Here is a 20,359-nt window from a genome sequence, read left to right as displayed (position 1 = left end):
AATAGTGCTGGAAAAATGACATCCACATGAAAAAACAAAAAACAGACTTTACATCCTTCACAAAAAAAAGTCAAAATGGACCATAGATTGAAATGTAAAACACAAAACTATAAAACTCCTAGAAGCTAATATAGGTGAAAATCTAAATGACCTTGGGTATAGGTATGGCTTTTTATATACAACAGTAAAGGCATGATTCATGAATGAAAGGATAAGATGGATTCATTAAAATAAAAGAAAAACGTATGCTCTGTGAAAGAGACTGCCAAGAGAATGAGAAGACAAACCAGATTGGGATAAAATATTTGCTAATGACATATCTGATAAAGGACTATGGTCCAGGCTGGGCACAGTGGCTCACGCTTGTAATCCCAGCACTTTGGGAGGCCAAGGCAGGTGGATCATGAGGCCAGGAGTTCGAGACTAGCCTGGCCAACAGGGCGAAACCCTGTCTCTACTAAAAAATACAAAAATTAGCCAGGCATGGTGGTGGGTGCCTGTAATCCTAGCTACTCGAGAGGCTGAGGCAGGAGAATTGCTTGAACCTGGGAGGCGGAGGTTGCAGTGAGCCGAGATCGTGCCATTGCACTCCAGCCTGGGTGACAAGAGCAAGACTCCATCTAAAAAAAAAAAAAAAAAGAAATGTCCAAAATATATAAAGAACTGTTAAAACTCAATAGGGAAATGAATGACTTGATTTTTTTAAATTTAGATTTATTTTTTATATTTTGTATTTAAGTTCTGGGATACATGTGCTAGATGTGCAGGTTTGTTACATAAGTAAATGTGTGCCATGGTGGTTCACTGCGTTTTATCAACCCATCACCTAGGTATTAAGCCTGTGTGCATTAATTATTTCCTGAAAATCCTGATGCTCTCCCTCCCCCTGATCTCCCCCCAACAGACCCCACTGTGTTTTGTTCCCCTCCCTGTGTCCGTGTGTTCTTGTTCAGCTCCCACTTATAAGTGAGAATATGCAGTGTTTGGTTTTCTGTTTCTGTGTTAGTTTGCTGAGGATAATAGCTTCCAGCTCCATCCATGTCCCTGCAAAGGACATGATCTCATTCCTTTTTATGGCTGCATAGTATTCCACAGTGTATATGTACCACATTTTCTTTATCCAGTCTATTATTGATGGGTATTCGGGTTGATTCCATGTCTTTGTTATTGTGAATAGTGCAATGAATATATGTATGCATGTATCTTTATAATAGAGTAATTTATATTCCTTTGGGTATATACCCAGTAATCAGATTGCTGGGTCAAATGGTATTTCTGGTTCTAGGTCTTTGAGGAATCGCCATACTGTCTACCACAATGGTTGACCTAATTTACATTCCTACCAACATTGTAAAAGTGTTCCTATTTCCCCACAGTCTCACCAACATCTGTTGTTTCTTGACCTTTTAATAATCACCATTCTGACTTGGGTGAGATGGTGTCTCATTATGGTTTTGATTTGCATTTCTCTATCAGTGATGTTGAGCTTTTTTTCATATGTTTGTTGGCTTCATAAATGTCTTTTGAGAAGCGTCTGTTCATGTCATGTCCTTTGCCCACTTTTTAATGGGTTGTTCGTTCGTTTGTTTTTTCTTGTAAATACAAGTTCCATGTACATTCTGGATATTAGCCCTTTGTCAGATGGTTAGATTGCAAAAATTTTCTCCCATTATCTGTTCACTCTGATGATAGTTTCTTTTACTGTGCAGACGCTCTTTAATTAGATCCCATTTGTCAATTTTTAATTTTGCTACCATTGCTTTTGTTGTTTTTGTCGTGATATCTCTGCCTGTGCCTATATCCTGAATGGTATTGCCTAAAGTTTCTTCTAAGGTTTTTATAGTTTTGGGCTTTACATTTAAGTCTTTAATCCATCTTGAGTTAATTTTTGTATAAGGTGTAAGGAAGGGGTTCAGTTTCAATTTTCTGCATATGGCCAGCCAGTTTTCTGAGCACCATTTATTAAATAGGGAATCCTTTCCACATTGCTTGTTTTTGTCAGGTTTGTCAAAGATCAGATGGTTATAGATGTGCCATCTTATTTCTGAGATCTCTATTCTGTTCCATTGGTCTATGTGTCTGTTTTTGTACCAGTACTGTGCTGTTTTGGAACAACCTGATTTTAAAATGGGCAAAAGGCATGAACAGACACCTTACCAGAGGAGATGTACAGATGGCAAATAAACATGAGAAGAGGTTCATCCTGTTCATTAGACAAATGCAAATCAAAACTACAATGAGATATCATCTCACACCAGTCAGAATGACTATTATTAAAAAGCATCCCCCCCCAAAACAAACAGACAAACAAACAAACAAAAACACATACTGGCAAGATTGTGGAGCAAAGGGGGAACCCTTATACATTGTTGGTGAGAGTGTAAATTAGTTCAACCCTTGTGGGAGACAGTATGGCAACTAAAAGCAGAACTACCTTTCGTCTCAGCAATCCCATTACTAGGTATATACCCAGAGGAGTATAAAGCATTCTACCCTAAAGACACATGCACATGAATGTTGTTTGCAGCACCATTCACGATAGCACAGACTTGGAATCAACTTAAATGCCCATCACTGACAGACTAGATAAAGAAAATGTGGTACATATACACTGTGGAATATTATGCAGCCATAAAAAGGAACGAGATCATGCCTTTTATGGGAACATGGATGGAGCTGGAGGCTATCACCCTTAGCAAACTAATGCAGGAACAGAAAACCAAATTCTGCATGTTCTGACATATAAGTGGAAGCTAAATGATAAGAACTTAGGAACACTAAGAATGAAACACAGATACTGGGGTCTACTTGAAGGGGGAGGGTGGGAGGAGGGAGAGGAGCAGAAAAGATGACTATTGGGTACTGAGCTTAATACTTGGGTGGTGTCATAATATGTGCAACAAACCCCCATGACACGTGTTTATTTATGTAACAAACCTTCACATGTGCCTTCAAACCTAAAATAATTTTTTGTTTGTTTGTTTTGTTTTTTTTTTTTGAGACAGAGTCTCGGTCTGTTGCCCAGGTTGGAGTGCAGTTGTGCAGTCTTGGCTCACTGCAACCTCCATCTACTGGGTTCAAGCAATTCTCCCTGCCTCAGCCTCCCAAGTAGCTAGGATTACAGGCATGTGCCACCACACCTGGCTAATTTTTTTATTTAGGAGAGATGGGGTTTCACCATGTTGGCCAGGCTGGTCTCCAACTCCTGACCTCAAGTGATCTGCCCACCTCAGCCTTTCAAAATGCAGGGATTACAGGCATGAGCCACCCAAGGAGACTGAATTAAAAAAAAAAGAAAAGAAAAAAATGTGGCGAGGTTTATCATATGTCATCATGGAATTGTAAATGAAAACACCAGTGAGATACACACCTATTAGAATGGCCACAGTCCTAAAGACTGACAGCAACAAATGCTTGTGAGGATGTGGAGCAACGGGAACACTCATTCATTGCTGATGGTAATGCAAAATGGTACAGCCACTATATTAGTTCGTTCTCACACTGCTACAGAGAAATACCTGAGACTGGGTAATTTATAAAGAAAAGAGGTGTAATTGGCTCATCGTTCTGCAGGCTGTACAGGAAGCATAGCAGCATCAACTTCTGGGAAGACCTCAGGGAGATTTTACTCATGGCAGAAGGCAAAATGGGAGCAGGCATATTCACACAGAGCAGGAAGAAGAGAGAGCAAGGAGAGGAGGTGCTACACACGTTTAAACGACCAAATCTCACAAGAATAGACTCAATATTACCACACAGTACCAAGGGGAAAGTCCACCCCCATGATTAAATCACCTCCCACCAGGCCCAACCCCCAACACTGAGGGTGACAATTAAACATGAGATTTCGGTGGAGACACAGATCCAAATCCTATCAGCCACTTTGGAAGACAGTACGGAAGTTTCTCTTAAAACTGAATGTAGTCTTACCATATGATCCAGTAATGATACTCCTTGGTATTTACCCAAATGAGTTGAAAACTTAACACACACACACAAAAAATGAACCTGCACCTGGATATTTTTAGGAGTTTCATTCATAATTGCCAAAATTTGAAAGCAACCAAGATGTCTTTCAGTAGGTGAATGGAAAAATAAACTGTGGTATATCCAGACAGTGGAATATTTTTCAGTGTTAAAAAGAAATAAGCAGGCCAGGCATGGATTAGGCCTGTAATCCCAGCACTTTGGGAGTCCAAGGTGGGTGGATTGCCTAAGGCCAGGAGTTTGAGACCAGCCTGACCAACATGGTGAAACCCCGTCTCTACTAAAAATACAAAAACTATCTGGGCGTGGTGGTGGGTGCCTGTAGTCCCAGCTACTCAGGAGGCTGAGGCAGGAGAATCGCTTGAACCCGGGAGGTGCAGGTTGCAGTGAGCAGAGATCACGCCATTGCACTCCAGCCTGGGCAATAAGAGTGAAACTCCATCTCAGGAAAAAAAAAGAAAAGAAAGAAAGAAAGAAATGAGCTATCAACCATGAAAAGACATGAAGGAACATTAGATGCATGTTATTAAGTGAAGGAAGCCAATCTGAAAAGGCTATATAATGCATTATTTCAACTATATGACATTCAGGAAGAAGTAAAAAAAGTAAAAAGATCAGTGGTTCCAGGGGTTAGGGAAGAAGGAGGGATGAACAGGCAAGGCACAGGATCTTTACAGCAGTTAAACTATTCTAAATGATGATGGAGGCATTTCATTATAAATTTGTCAAAACCCATAAAATGTATAACACAAAGAGTGAGCCCTAGCATAAACTATGAACTTTAGGTCATAATATTTTTTCAATGTAAGTTCATTGACTATTAACAAATGTGCCACTCTGGTGTGGGATGTTGACAGTGGCAGAGGTTGTGCATGTGTGGGTGTAGGAGGTGTATGGGAACTCTCTATACTTTCCCCCTCAGTTTGCTAAGAACCTAAAACTGGTGTAAAAAACTAAAGTCTATCTTTTTTAAAAAAAAGTGTACACAAGCAAACAGTTTGTAAACTTCATTTGCTTAAAAATTGCATAAAATATGTCAATAATTAACAGTGAGTTGACTCTAAATGACGGCATTATTGATTAAGAAAAACTAGATTATATGCCAAAATAATTCCTAGAACTGAGAAATATAGAAGAAAACAGGAAAACATCTTTATGCTCTTGTGTTAGGCAAACGTTTCTTAGATTACCCCCATAAACATCCATCTTTAAAAAGATACACAGACCCGGCGCAGTGGCTCATGCCTGTAATCCCAGCACTTTAGGAAGCCGAGGCAGGTGGATCACCTGAGGTCAGGAGTTCGAGACCAGCCTGGCCAACGTGGTGACACCCTGTCTCTACTAAAAATACAAAAATTAGCCAGGTATGGTTGTGTGTGCCTGTAATCCCAGTTACTCAGGAGGCTGAGGCGTGATGGCGGGCGCCTGTAGTCCCAGCTACTCGGGAGGCCGAGGCAGGAGAATGGTGTGAACCCGGGAGGCAGAGCTTGCAGTGAGCCGAGTTCGCGCCACTGGACTCCTGTCTGGGTGACAGAGCAAGACTCCGTCTCAAAAAAATAAATAAATAAAGGAGAAAAATAACATAATCATCTCAATGGATTCAGAAAAATGCATTTGAAAAGCTTGTTAAAAAATCATAACAAAAATAAATAAAAATAATATCAACACCCATTCATGATAAGTGCTCTTGACAAACTAGGAATGGAAGGGATTTTCCTCAACTTGATAAAGCATACCTATGAAAAATTTATAGATAGTATCATTATTAATGGTGAGATAGGCACTTTTCCTTTAAAATGTTAATAACAAAGCAAGAATGGCCACTTTCTCCATTTCTATTCAATATTGTTATGGAGGCCCTAGCAAATATAAGATAAAATAATAGATTTACAAAAGAAAAAGAAATAACTGTGTATGCACAGACAAAATGATTATGTATGCAAAAAAACCAAAGGAATCTATGAAAAAATGTCTAGAACTAATAAGTGATTCACACTATGGGATACAAGGTTGTATTAGGGTTCTCTAGAGGGACAGAACTAATAGGAGATATATATATGTATAAAGTGGAGTTTATTAAGTATTAACTTACATGATCACAAGATCCCACAATAGGCTGTCTGCAAGCTTGAGGAACAAGGAGAGCCAGTCCCAGTCTCAAAACTGTAGAACTTGGAGTGCAGTGTTTGAGGGCAGGAAGCGTCCAGCACCAGAGAAAGATATGGGCTGAGAAACTAGGCCAGTCTCAACTTTTCATGTTTTTCTGCCTGCTTTATATTTGCTAGAAGTTGATTAGATGGTGCCCACCCAATTAAGGGAGGGTCTGCCTTTCCCAGCCCACTGAGTCAAATGTTAATCTCCTTTGGCAAAACCCTCACAGACACACCCAGGATCAGTACTTTGTATCCTTCAGTCCAATCAAGTTGACAATATTAGCCATCACAAGTCCACTCTTTGTCAACTTGAACCCATACACATCTCCTGAGATCATACATAATCTTCAAATTAATAAGGTCATAATTATACCTAACATAATACAACTATTCTTCATATAACCAGAAACGCACCAATCCCCAACCCAAATACTATTACATAAAGTTAACAACACTTAAATGCTGATATCAAGTCAATAAATCTTATATCACATGGTAAAGGAAAAAGGAAATAAAATGAAGATATTTTCTTACTACAAGTGTATACATGCACAAACATGTTTTTAACAGAAGGAAGAAATACTCGTGACAATTACAGTCCCTGGTTCTGCAGCTGGTCACATGGTCATAGCTGGTATTGATGACTAACTTCTCTATTACCCATTCTGTATTCCCTTTGCCTTTAGCTAGCACCTCAGCAGGTCATGGTTTGTTTCCTGGTGGAGTGACTCAAACCTTCATTCCTGAAGGGTCTGGGCCATTTGTAGTCCTGACTGGATTGGGCTGTTGTAGTTTCCCATTGACCTTAATTACAGGGCATGGTAGTAGTAAGAGACGCCCTAATGGATCTCCTGTATTCCGTGCATACTATTCCTTGCCTCCATTGTGGAGTAGTGGACTGCTTTCATCTTGATAGTCCGGGTCAGTCACCCCAACCAACACTAACTCCCTTCTTAGCCTGTTGAGTTAAAGGCAGGAGGAGCCCAAAGTGTCCAGGTGGCAATCTTAACCTCCAGTTTAATGGGATTGTTGTGTCTTCTGGTGGCAATGTCCCTCCCTCTCGAACTAAGACCTCTAGGCCAGAAGAATGTAATGTCACGGGAACAGGAAGCAAAAATTTTGTTAGTGTATCACTAGGGGTGATGAGTGGTGCCACTCCCACTTTCACCCCTTGATTCCTTGACCTGTGAATCCTGGCTATGGGAGAAACAGTACCATATATTGGATGCTGATTCATACATGGCCTTCTGCAGGCCCTGGCCCTGCAAAGTATTGTTACCTAGTTGGCATTGTAATTGTGACTTAAAAAGACTATTCCACTGTTCTGTCATTCCAGCTGCTTCAGGATGATGGGGATCATGGTAAGACCAGTGAATTCCATGAGCATGAGCCCACTGCTGCACTTCCTTAGCCATAGAGTGAGTGCCTTGGTCAGAGGCAATGCTAATGTGGAACACCATGGCGGTGGATAAGGCATTCCGTGAGTCCACGAATAGTAGTCTTGGCAGAAGCATTGCATGCAGGGTAGGCAAACTCATATCCAGAATAAGTGTCTATTCCAGTGGGGACAAACCTCTGCCCTTTCCATAATGAAAGAGGTCCAATATAATCAACCTGCCACCAGGTAGCTGGCTGATCACCCTGAGAAACGCTGCCATATCAAGGGCTCAGTGTTGGTCTCTGCTGCTGGCAAACTGGTCATTCAGCAGTGGCCATAGCCAGGTCAGCCTTGGTGAGTGGAAGTTCATTTTGCTGAGCCCATACGTAACCTCCATCCCTGCTACCATGGCTACTTTGTCCATGAGCCCATTGGGCAATAACAGGGGTGGCTGAGGAAAGAGGCTGAGTGGTGTCCACAGAATGGGTCATGCTATCCACTTGATTATTAAAATCCTCCTCTGCTGAAGTCACCGATTGGTGAGCACTCACATGGGATACAAGTATCTTCACAGTTTTTGACGACTCAGAGAGGTCCATCCACATACCTCTTCCCCAGATTTCGTTGTCACCAGTTTTCCAATCATGCTTCTTCTAAGTCCCTGACCATCCAGCCAAACCATTGGCTACAGCCCATGAATGAGTGTATAATCACACATCTGGCCATTTCTCCTTCCATGCAAAGTGCACAACCAGGTGCACTGCTCAAAGTTCTGCCCACTGGGAAGATTTCCCTTCACCACTATCCTTCAGGGATGTCCTAGAAAGCGGCTGTAGTGCTACTGCTGTCCACTTTTGGATGGTGCCTGCATATCATGCAGAACCATCTGAGAACCAAGTCCTAGCCTTCTCTTCCTGTCAGCTGTTCATAGGGAACTCTCCATGAGGCCATCAGTGCAGGCTGAGGGAGAGAAGGCAGGGTGGCAGGAGTGGAGACCGTGGGTATTTGAGCCACTTCCTCACATAACTTACTTGTGCCTTCAGGACCTACTTGAGCCTGATCACATATATACCACTTCCATTTGATGATGCAATGCTGCTTTGCACAACCCACTATATGGCTAGATGAGCCAGAAAGCACCCAGTTCGTGATCGGCAGTTTAAGTCGCATAGTGACTTGATGACCCATAGTCAAACGTTCAGTTTCCATCAAAGCCCAGTAACAGGTCAAGAGCTGTCTCTCAAAAGGAGAGTAGTTATCTGGAGAAGATGGCAGGGCCTTGCTCCAAAATCCTAGACACTTCTGCTGTGATTCGCCTGTGGGGGCCTGCAAAACGCTCCAAACAGCATTCCTCTCTGCCACTGACACCTCAAGCACTGTTGGATCTGCTGGGTCACATGGCCTAAGTGGCAGAGCAGCTTGCACAGCTGCCTGGACTCACATGGGCCAGAATAACACACCCAAATGAGAAATGTGTTGCCTCTGAAATCCAAATAGGTCCGTTAGGCGTTGTGCCTTTCTTGGTTGTAGGATGGACCAAATGCAGCAATTTATCCTTCACCTTAGAAGGAGTATCTTGACAGTCTCCACACCACTGGACCCCTAGAAATTTTACTGAGGTAGAAGGTCCCTGAATTTTAATTGTATTTATTTCCCATCCCCTGGCGCACAAATGTCTTACCAATAAGTCCAGTGTGTTTGCTACTTCTTGCCCACTGGATCCAATCAGCATAATGTCATCAATGTAATGGACCAGTGTGATATCTTGTGGAAGCGAAAAACGATCAAGATCTCTCCGAATAAGATTATGATACAAACCTGGAGAGTTGATATACCCTTGAGGTAGCACAGTAAAGGTATATTGCTGGCCTTGCCAGCTGAAGATAAATTGTTTCTTGTGGGCCTTATGGACAGAAATGGAGAAAAAGGCATTTGCCTAGTAAATGGCTGCATACCAGGTACCAGGAGATGTGTTAATTTGCTCAAGCAATGAAACCACATCTGGTATAGCAGCTGCAACTGGAGTCACCACTTGGTTAAGCTTACGAGAATCCAGTGTCATTCTTCAAGATCCACCTGTCTTCTGCACAGGCCAAATGGGAGAGCTGAATGGGGATGTGGTGTGAATCACCACCCCTGTGTCCTTCAAGTCTTTGATGTTGGCAGTCATCTCCACAATCCCTCCAGGGATGCAGTATTGTTTTTGATTTACTATTTTTCTAGGTAGAGGCATCTCTAATGGCTTCCACTTGGCCTTTCCTACCATAAGGGTCCTCACCTTACCAGTCAGGTAGCCAGTGTGGGGTTTCTGCCAGCTGCTAGGTATATTTATGCCAATTATGCATTCTGACACTGGGGACGTGACCACAGCATGAGCCTGGGGACCCACTGGACCCACTGTAAGTTGGACCTGAGCTAAAACTCCATTGATTACCTGACCTCCATAAGCCCCTACTTTAGTGGAGGACCACAATGATGTTTTGGGTCTTCTGGAATCAGCGTCAGCTCAGAGCCAGTGTCCAGTGGTCCTGGAAATATCTGATCATTTCCCTTTCTCCAGCGCACAGTTATCCTGGTTAAAGACTAGAGGTCTCTTTAGGGAAGGATGGGAGAAAGATTCACTGCATAAACTATCAGTAGTGTAGTGGGGTCCTTCCTCAAGGGGACCTGGCCTCCCCTTCTTTCAAGGGGTTTTGGGTCTGTAAATTGGCTTAAGTCTGGAAATTGATTGACAGGCCATGATTTTCTGTTTTTGTAATTCAAATTAGTCTTCTATCCATTTGACCTGGAGGTTTTCTGCTTATATAAATTAAGCAGGAATGCAGTAGGCTTCCTATCAACTTCATTTCTAGGAACACCATGACTTATTAGCCAATGCCAGAGCTCTACATGAGTCAGGGTATTCTGATTGCTGCTTTGCCTCTCTTGTTCATTACACTAGCTATGCCCACCTTGCCTTTGATGATTGAGTGCCACCACTTGGCCCCTGCCACCTCGGGATCCAACTATTTCCGTTTTATTTAAGGTTTATAGTTGAGTGACTGCGATTCCCTCCCTTAGGTCTGGCATACAGAGAAGAGCACTTACAGGCCTCTCCAAAAATGCAGGTGCTGCCCTCACAAATCTATTTCACAAGGCAGTGGTCAAGGGTATATCTTTTGGATCCTCCCAGCTAGGATGAGTAGGTCTGAAGTGACTAATCCACTCCACCATCCCAATCTCCCTAAGCCGTTGGATCCCTTCCTCTACATTAAAGCAAGGGAGGTCAGGAATTTCCAGCTCTCTCACAGTGGGCTATATTTTAATCCATATTTTCAGCTAACTAAGCAAATAAACTATTAGAACCTTTTTAAACTCCCAGAGCTGCAACATTAAAAGCAGAGTCCCTACTTAGTGGACTCAAATCAATAAATTTAGCCTGATCCAACACTATATTCCTCCCACCATTATCCCATACCCTTAATATCCATTCCCATGCCTGTTCTCCAGATTTCTCTTTATATACATTAGAGAACCCAAACAGTTCTTTTCGAGTGTAGTGCACCTTCTTATGGGTCATACACTCAACCTCACCTCTAGGGGCCCGCTGGGACTTTAGTTACAGGTCTAGAAGCAAAGAGGGGTATTGGGGGTGCGTCCTGAGGAGAGTCAACATTATTTTACCTAGCAACTGCCTCAGAGGAGGCCATCACTGTTGCCTCAGGCGGCACAGAGTTTATCTCCTCAGTCAAAGGTGGAAAGGCTGATGGCAGCATGGGTCTGGGAGGGGATGTTGTCACTTCTGGGGGTGGGGAAGTTGTTTCTTCTGGTAAAAAAGTTTTATCAGAGTTTACAAACTCAGTGTCCCCAGCTTCATCAAGGTCCTCCCACATGTCCCCTTTCCAAGTTGCAGGGTCCCATTCTTTTCCAATCAGTGCCCTCACTTTAACAGTAGATGGCTGGGTGCAGTGGCTCACGCCTGTAATCCCAACACTTTGGGGGGCTGAGGTGGGCAGACCACGAGGTCAGGAGTTCAAGACCAACCTGGTCAACATGGTGAAACCGTGTCTCTACTAAAAATACAAACATTAGCTGAGCACGGTGGTGCACGTCTGTAATCCCAGCTACTTGGGAGGCTGAGGTAGGAGAATCACTTGAACCCAGGAGGCAGAGGTTGCAGTGAGCTGAGATCATGTCATGAACTCCAGCCTGGGCAATAAAGGAAGACTCCATCTCAAAAAAAAAAAGGAGCAGTAGACATCTGGCGAGGCTGTGCATGCACCTTTTATTGCAGGTCAGCCACTCACATGATATGAGCTTGTGTCTGTTTTTCCACAATTTTAGCTCTTTCTCTACAGGAGATAAGACTCTTACTCAGGGCAGTCTTAGCAGATTTGAGGCTCAGTATCTGCTTCTGAATCCAGGAGACAGAATCCCTGAGTTCATCATTTTATTTCATCATTTTGTACAGTGAACTTAGGAGCAACCAACGAGCTTCATTATGTTCCTTGGTTCTCCACATATGGTCAAAGGTATTTATGTATAGAGTCACTAAACTCCTTGCCTCTCATGAGCGATGACTCAGAAGTGTCAAATGCATTTATTTTGCATAACTCCCTTAAACAGTTTGTGCTAAGGACTGTCAGTGTTCTCCATACTATTAGAAGTAGAGTCCTCAGCATTTTGGGGTCTAATCATGTTAAGCCGCCAACTCCAGAAACCCCAAAACCAACGAAAGAACTCCATCCTTAATATTCTGCTCTTCTAGAACCACTCCTGGTGCCAAAATCTTTATTAGTCAGGGTTCTCTAGAGGGACAGAACTAATAGGATAGAACTAATAGGATAGCCTTTATATATATATAAAGAGGAGTTTATTAAGTATTAACTTACATGATCACAAGTTCCTACAATAGGCTGTCTGCAAGCTTGAGGAACAAGGAGAGTCAGTCCCAGTCTCAAAACTGTAGAACTTGGAGTCCAATGTTTGAGGGCAGGACACGTCCAGCATGGGAGAAAGATATAGGCTGGTGGGCTGGGCCAGTCTCAACTTTTCACACTTTTCTGCCTGCTTTATATTTGCTGGCAGCTGATTAGATGGTGCCACCCAATTAAGAGTGGGTTTCCCTTTCCCAGCCCACTGACTCAAGTGTTAATCTCCTTTGGCAAAACCCTCACACACACACCCAGGATCAATACTTTGTATCCTTGAATCCAATCAAGTTGACACTCAGTATTAACCATCACAGAGGTAAATGTTTAAAAATTATTTCTATTTCTATATGCTAGTGACAAACATTTGGAAAATGAGATTTAAAAGATGCTAGGCCAGGTGTGGTGGCTCATGCCTATAATGCCAGCACCTTGGGGGTCTGAGACAGGAGAATTGCTTGAGGCCAGTGGTTTGACATTAGCCTTGGCAACATAGCAAGACCCACCTCTACAAAAAAAAAAAAAAAAAAAAAAATAGCCAGGTGTGGTGGCACTCTCCTGTCATTCTAGCTACTCAGAAGGCTAAGGCTTGAGGATCACTTGAGCCTAGAAGTTTGAGGTTGCAGTGAGCTGTTATTGTGCTAGTGCACTCCAGCCTGGGTGACAGAAGGAGACCTTGTCTATAAAATAAAAATTAAAAAATGAATAAATATTTTAAAATGTCATTTTTATGCAGCAACTCCTCAGTAGCAATGAGCATACCTAGTTGCCAGATCTTGGTTTCCAAAACTATTCTCAAACAAAAGGAACTAAGGCTCCTTGGAGATATGGTTGATTCTAAGACTGGGGCATAACATAGATGAGCCTGGAGCATCTTGTAGTGTCAGAATGTTAGGGAGTGATAAAGAAACAAACAAAAGAAAAAATCACTGATGGAGGTATGTCAGAGTGACACAGAAGCCTACTGAAAGATGTCCTAAAGACCAAAGTTGGAAAAATTTGTGCAACAAAATAGTATGACTATAACCCAGATTTATGGCAAATATCCAAGTGTCCATACTGATATAAACAAATGATTGAATAAATAAATTCATGAATAAGAGAAAATTCTATGCAGAAGAATTACAAATAATTTATGTAGATACACTACCCTAAAAGAAATGAAGCATAACTCTGTACTGCTTAAGTGTGACTATGCATAGTGACTTGATTCCAATGAGTATAGTATGGAAAGGGGAAACAAAGTAACTTTACAGTGGAAAACCTGGCAAACACTGCCTCAGCCAGATAATCAACGTCAAAATCAACAGTGATAACTCTGTTGATAGTATGTCCCTGTATTAGTCTTTTTAAAATTTATTATTATTATTATTATTATTATTTTGAGATGGAGTTTCACTCTTGTTGCCCAGGCTGGAGTGCAATGGCGTTGTCTTGGCTCTCTGCAACCTCTGCCTCCTAGGTTCAAGTGATTCTTCTGCCTCAGCCTCCCAGTAGCTGGGATTACAGGCGCCCACCACCATGCTTGGCTAATTTTTTTGGATTTTTAGTAGGGATGGGGTTTCACCACGTTGGCCAGGCTGGTCTTGAACTCCTGACCTCAGGTGATCTGCCCACCTCGGCCTCCCAAAGTGCTAGGATCACAGACGTGAGCCACGGTGCCCAGCCCTTGTCTTAGTCTTTTTTGTGCTATAACAGAATACCACAGGCAGGGTAATTTACAAAGAAAAGAAATTTATTCTTCACAGTGCTGGAGGCTGGAAAATCCAAGCGCATGGTGCTAGCATCTGGCAAAAGCCTTGTGCTGCATTTTCCCATGATGGAAGAACAAGAGACAGATAGAGGAAATCTGACCAAACTCATCCTTTTTTTCAGGAACCTACTCCTGTGATAATGATATTAATCCATTCATTAGGGCACAGCCCTTATAACCTAATCACCTCTTAAAGGCACCACTACCCAATATCATTACATTGGCAATTAAATTTCAACATGAGTTTTGGAGGTGACATTCAAATCATAGCGGTACCCTTGATATGATGAAAATGGCAATTTATTTCTGTGGTCTCCCTGTCAAAAACCCATAACCCCAGTCTTATCATGAGAAAAACAGTTCCCGATTGAGGGACATTCTACATAATACCTGACCAGTACTTCTCTCACCTGCCAAGATCATCACAAACAAGAAAAGTTTGAGGAACTGTCACAGTCAAGAGGAACCTAAGGAGACATGATGACTAAAAATAATGTGATATCCTGGATGGGATCCTAGGACAGAGAAAGGACTGTGGGTAAAAACTAAGGAAATCTGAATAAACTCTGGTGTCTGGTGAGTAATAATGTATCAATATTGGTTCATTAATTGTGACAAATGTACCATACATTATAATGTAAGTTGTTGACAATAGGGGAAACTGACTTTGGAGTAAGTGGGAACTCTGTTCCTTACAATTTTTCTTTAAAATTATTCTAAAAAATAGAGTTTATTTTTAAAATGCCATTTACAGAGCATCAAAAAGCATGAAATAGGAAGAAATATAACAAAAGATGTGGAAGGCCGCTATGCTGAAACTATAAAACACTGCTGGGAGAAACTCAAGAAGATATAAATAAATGTAGATCTGTGTTCATAGACTGGAAGAGTTGATGTAGTTAAGATGTAATATTGTTAAATGACATCCCAGTTTTAATCCCATCAGACTTTTTGTAAAAATTGATAAGCTAATTCTAAAATTTGTATGAAATTTCAAAAGGACCTAGAATAAGCAAAACAATCTCAAAGATTGAGGTTGGATGATTTATACTGTCAGATTTCAGGATATACTATAAAGCTATAATAGTTAAGACAATATGTTATTGCATATGGATAATTAGATAGATCAATGGAATAGAATATCAAGTTCAGAAGTAAACTGATACATATTTTGTAACTTGATTTTCAACAAAAACACCAGTGCCTTTCAATGGGGGAAAGGAATCTTTTCTGTAAGTGGTACTGGAATAACTGAATGTCCTTATGAAACAGAAAAGGACCTCTACCTCTACTTCATAGCATACACAAAAATTAATTTGAGATGGATCACAAATTTAAACTTGAAAGGTAAGTCTAAAAGTCTTTCAGAAGAAAACAGGCCAGGCATGGTGGCTCATGCCTGTAATCCTAGCCCTTTGGGAAGCCAAGGCGGGCGGATCACGAGGTCAGGAGTTCGAGACCAGCCTGGCCAACATACCGAAACCTTACTAAAAATACAAAAATTAGTCAGGTGTGGTGGCATGCGCCTGTAGTCCCAGCTACTCGGGAAGCTGAGGCGGGAGAATCTCTTGAACCCGGGAGGGGGAGGTTGCAGTGAGCAGAGACCACACCATTGCACTCCAGCCTGGGTGACAGAGTGAGACTCCATTTCAAAAAAAAAAAGAAAACACAGGAAAATATCTTTTCAACTTTGGGGTAGGAAAAGATTTCTTAGGACACAAAAATCCCTAAGCATAAAAAAAAATAATAAATTTGGCTTCACCAAAATCAAAACTTTCTGCGGCAAATGACAATGTTAAGAAATGAGAACACAAGCCACATTGTCGGGGGGAAATGTTCACAACATATAGAGACAGAGATAGATCTCCTACAAATCAATAATAAGAGAGAAAAAGCAGCATTATGGCTCTTCACAAAGGAAGGCTCTTCACAGAGGAAGGTATAAAAATGGTTAATAAGCATATGAAAAAGCTATCCACTTCTCTTCCTCCTACACCTTCTTTAGCCACAGGTATCAGATAAGTGTTGGGGGGAGGGTCAAGAGAGGGGGAAGGATTGAATTACTTAGTGTATTAGTTGGGTTTCTCCAGAACATGGAACCAATAGGGGTGTGTGTGTGTCTGTGTCTGTGTGTGTAGACAGAGGGAGGAAGAGATTATTTATTTTAGAGAATTGGCTCATATGATTGTGGAGGCTAGCAAGTCCAAGATCTGTAGGGTACAGCTGGCATACTGGAGCTCGAGAGAAGAGTTGATGTTGCGGTTGAAGTCTGAAGGCATCCTGGAGGCAGAATTCCCTCTTCCTTTGGGGACCTCAGTCATTTTTTTTGTCTTAAGACCTTCTACTGATTGGATGAGGCCTACCCACATTTTGAAGGGTAATCTGCTTTACTCAAAATCTACTGATTTAAATGTTAATGTTAACCTCATCTAAAAAATATCTTCACCGAAAGATCTAGAATAGTGTATAACCAAATATCGAGGTACCTTGGCCCAGCCAAGTTGACATGTAAAATTAACCATTCTACTCAGCAAACATAAACTGAAGCCACCTTCCCTAGGTGTGTCCATTGATGAGACAGCAGGGAAGGAGGGAAAGGTTCCTGCTTCTGCTGTGTTACAATCTGGTCAGGTGTAGCAGATTGCATACCGGGGAGGCAGGATCTTGCCCTGCAGGAATGCCTAACGGAGTGAAGTGAAAGAAGACTTTCTAGGAGAGGTGACGATTGAACTGAGTCTTGAAGGCTTATTGATGTATCCTGAACTCCTAGAACAGTGCTTGACACATAGGAGGTGCTCAATAAATACTCGTGAATGAAATCAGAAGCTATAATAAGAGAGGTAGAGTGAGATGGTGGCTGAGAGGTTGGATGCAATGGAAAGCAACAAATAAATTTTAAACGGAACATGAGATCAGCATTGAGGAGTGGTCCAGGGGCAGGGTGGAAAACAAATCGCAGGAGGTTAACCCTGGAGGCTGGAAGAACAGTCCAGAGTCTACTACATTAGACCAGACATGTTCATAATTAGGCAGCGAACTAAGGCACTGGAGAGCCTAACTGGTGAGAGATGGAGAGGAGGGAGATCTAGGAGGTGGGACCGAATGTGGGAGAGGCTCCAGGCATGGACACAGCACTGGAAGGGCCTTCTTACACCCTTATTTTACAGATGAGTCTGAGACCCAGAGAGGGGAAGCAACTTGTTCATGGCCACACAGCATGCTGACAGTGTACACTGAACCAAAAATCAAGGTCCTGTCTCTGGTCACATGCTCTTTTCATGCCAGATGGCCTGTGCTCTCTCTTGCTCTCCTAGCCAAGCTTGTCCTTGGAGTTACCAGTGTTATCCAGGTAGGGTCCTCACACAGCGGCACCTCTGACTATTGTTAAGAGTCCTGAGAGTCAGGACAGTGATTAAGCCTCACCTGAAGCTCCTTCTGGGCTCAGTCCTTGTCCTGGAGCTGCTGCCTGCTATGCATGACTGTGAGGCTGACCCCAAGTGGTAGTTGTTATTTTAAGTAATTCACGTTGGAGGGAGGAAGTGACTGAGGAAAATGTGAAAATGAGTAGCTATTGCAAGATGTGTGTGATAAATGAAACAGGGAACATAAAGACAGACGAAGAGGCACATCTGTTATTTTTGCTCCTTTTTATAGCAACCTCTAAGTTCGACTTTTCACACTTAAGTAGGAACCCTTTAGTTCCTGAGCAATTTCCTGACCCAAGCCCTCATTAGCTCAGTGGGAGCAGAGCAGGATGGAGGGGGCCAGGGCCCTGAGAGCCAATGTGAGTCCCTAGAAAAGAGTCCACCACCCCAGTCCTCCAGGTTCTCCAAGTGTGGCAGGAATCGGAGGCTTTCTGCAGACGGGGTTTGGTGGGCTGAGAATTCCCGCTCTTCTCTGGCTTCTGCTTCCCCTCCCTTTACTGAAGGATGGTTTGGCTGACCTCAGTCAGTTCCGAAACCCAGGACATCTGTACCCAGGCTGTTCCTAGGAAAGCAGCCTGGTTGCAAAGGAGATGCTTTCTGTAAGAATATGGACACTTTCTCTTTAACATGGGACAATACTGGCATTCTCTCCTGAGTCATTTTTCCTCTTTTTGGAGGTGGACAGTATGCCCGGTGCCCATGTGCTGGTAGGGCCTGAGGATGGGGACTGGCTGAAGTCATAGAGGGGAAGGGATGATGGTGTCACATGATTGTGGGCTTTTTTCGGGGGGAACTGTTTTCCATTTGGAGTTCCATCTGCTGCTGTGAGGAAGGGTTTGAGGGCTACTAGGGGCAGGGGGCCACTGTCCCTAAAATAACCCCAAGTCAGCCTGCTTGGGCCCTTTGATTCCCCCTGAGGTGCCTCCTTTGGAGTGGAGCACTGAAGGCTCTGGTTAAAAGCCAGATCATCGTGGGAGAGTGTACAGATTAAGTTGTTTAGTTATTCACACCTCAGCTCTTATCAGTTTTGTTTCTGTTGATTGTATGTTCAGCTCTGTGCTAAATCTCACCATTTGGTTCGGGGGGAAGAGAAGGCCCACTCTTGCCAGGGAGGAAGTCACCCCCTGGGTGGAGCTGGAGCAGCTTCAGAGGAATGAAAGGGATGTCTGAAGGCTGATGAGAGGGAGGATGGAGGCAAGACTCCTGCCAAGAGCAAGGGGTGGGAAGAGGGATTCAGGAAAGTGATTGAATACTTGGAATAATTGCCATGAGGCATGCAAAAGAGAGGAAAATGGCTTTTTCTAGGAGTGTGGGGGGCTTGGTTGGGCTGGAAGCCAGGAGTCTGTAGTGCTGCCTGTCAGCTCAATTATGTTATTTTCTCCAGTACTGGGGACAGCTTGGAAGCAGAAGTGGATGACGAAGTCATCACTGGCTGTAGATTGACCAGGAAGCAGGTACAGCAGTAGAACCAACCTTCCCTTTTCTCCTTTTATTTGGGACAGCAAGTAAGCAGCAACTAGGTGTGGCTATGGAAGTGAGTTCTCGCCAAGGAGATATGAGAGGATGGCACAGGATGAAAAGGCTCCGGAGAAGGAGGATAGACTGCAGGGGCACTCCATTTTGTTCTTCCTCTTGCTTCCTCGTTGTGCTGTCTGGAATGTGGACATCATGGCAGGAGCTCAAGCAGCCATCTTGGACTACAAGACAGGGTGCTAAGAATGGGCAAACAGTGAGAGAGGAGGAGCAAGGGTTCCTCAGGCACACAGAGTCTCTATGTTATCTCTGGGCTAACCACCTCTGGATTTCTTTGAGAGAGAAATAAACACTCATGATTTTAAGAACTGTTATTTTGGGTTTTCTGGCATATGTCATGAACCTAATCCTAATAGAAACAGACCACATGTGAGGGAACTGTGGGTATTATATGAAAGTTAGTTAAGTGATTGACCGTGGGGTCTTAGCAAAGGAGAAAGGATGAAAAACCAGGAGATGGCCGGAATGCTGGAGAATGGAGACCCAGCCCTTGGGCTACTAATGCAGCAGAGTAGCTAGTAGGGGTAGAAGGTCTTGAAAAGTGGAGAACAGGAAGTTGTGGTTAGAAGGTGGAATATCTGATTTTACGATTTCAGACATTTGACTAGATGTGGAATATTAGATAAGTGCTAATATTCCCCAAATACTTCCTATGCAGCCAGCTCCGTTTGAAGTAATTGGCAGGCCTAATCTCCTGGTATAACTCTGAAGGTAGTTGTTTCTTTTTTATTGGCCTATCTCATAAATAGGGAAACTGAGGCTCACGGAGGTCAAGAAACCTATCTGAGGGGACAAAACTGGCATTGGGTTGGCATTGGAACCCCAGCAGTGTGACTCCAGAGCCCAAGCTCTTAACTACACCCGCTCCTCTGCCCTGTACTTCCCTGGGGACTGCCCGGTGGACAGGAGAGTGGGCAGCAAGCAAGGTCAGAGGGGGTGGAGGCCTGTGAGGCTGGCTGCTGGCCACAGCTCTGGATAGATGTTCAAATCCCCAGAATGGGCGCAGGAGGTGAGGTGGCAAGTTATACCAGACATTGAGGATACAGGCCAGGGCAAGGAATGGCATGGTGCAGCTGGGCGACCAGAGCCTTGACAGGACATGAAAGAGCAGAGATCTGGCCCCCAGGAGTGCACCGACCCTGCCTCTGGCCCTGGGGTTCTGAGGGCTTGGAAGTGTCAGCAGGAGTCTAGGGAACCAGCACCCTGCACTGATAATTTTG

General features: G+C 43.1%; 1 protein-coding gene across 7 annotated transcripts in view; it reads left to right on the top strand.

The window, feature by feature from the left end:
* PIAS2 (protein inhibitor of activated STAT 2) overlaps positions 1-19,447 on the top strand; it is a 158,864-nt gene extending 139,417 nt beyond the window's left edge. For 6 of the 7 annotated variants that reach the window (XM_021930099.2, XM_021930101.2, XM_021930102.2 and 3 more), the window contains one exon: positions 19,109-19,447. In XM_021930099.2, the coding sequence (XP_021785791.2) occupies positions 19,109-19,428 (320 nt within the window). In that variant the 3' untranslated portion in view covers positions 19,429-19,447. The remainder of the gene's footprint in view (positions 1-19,108) is intronic. The other variant, XM_017951699.3, reaches the window with a different exon arrangement.
* The last annotated feature ends 912 nt before the right edge of the window (positions 19,448-20,359 follow it).

The sequence above is a fragment of the Papio anubis genome, chromosome 19 (assembly GCF_008728515.1).
Source record: "Papio anubis isolate 15944 chromosome 19, Panubis1.0, whole genome shotgun sequence".
Taxonomy (NCBI): domain Eukaryota; kingdom Metazoa; phylum Chordata; class Mammalia; order Primates; family Cercopithecidae; genus Papio; species Papio anubis.
This window is presented reverse-complemented; position numbering and strand designations above follow the sequence as displayed.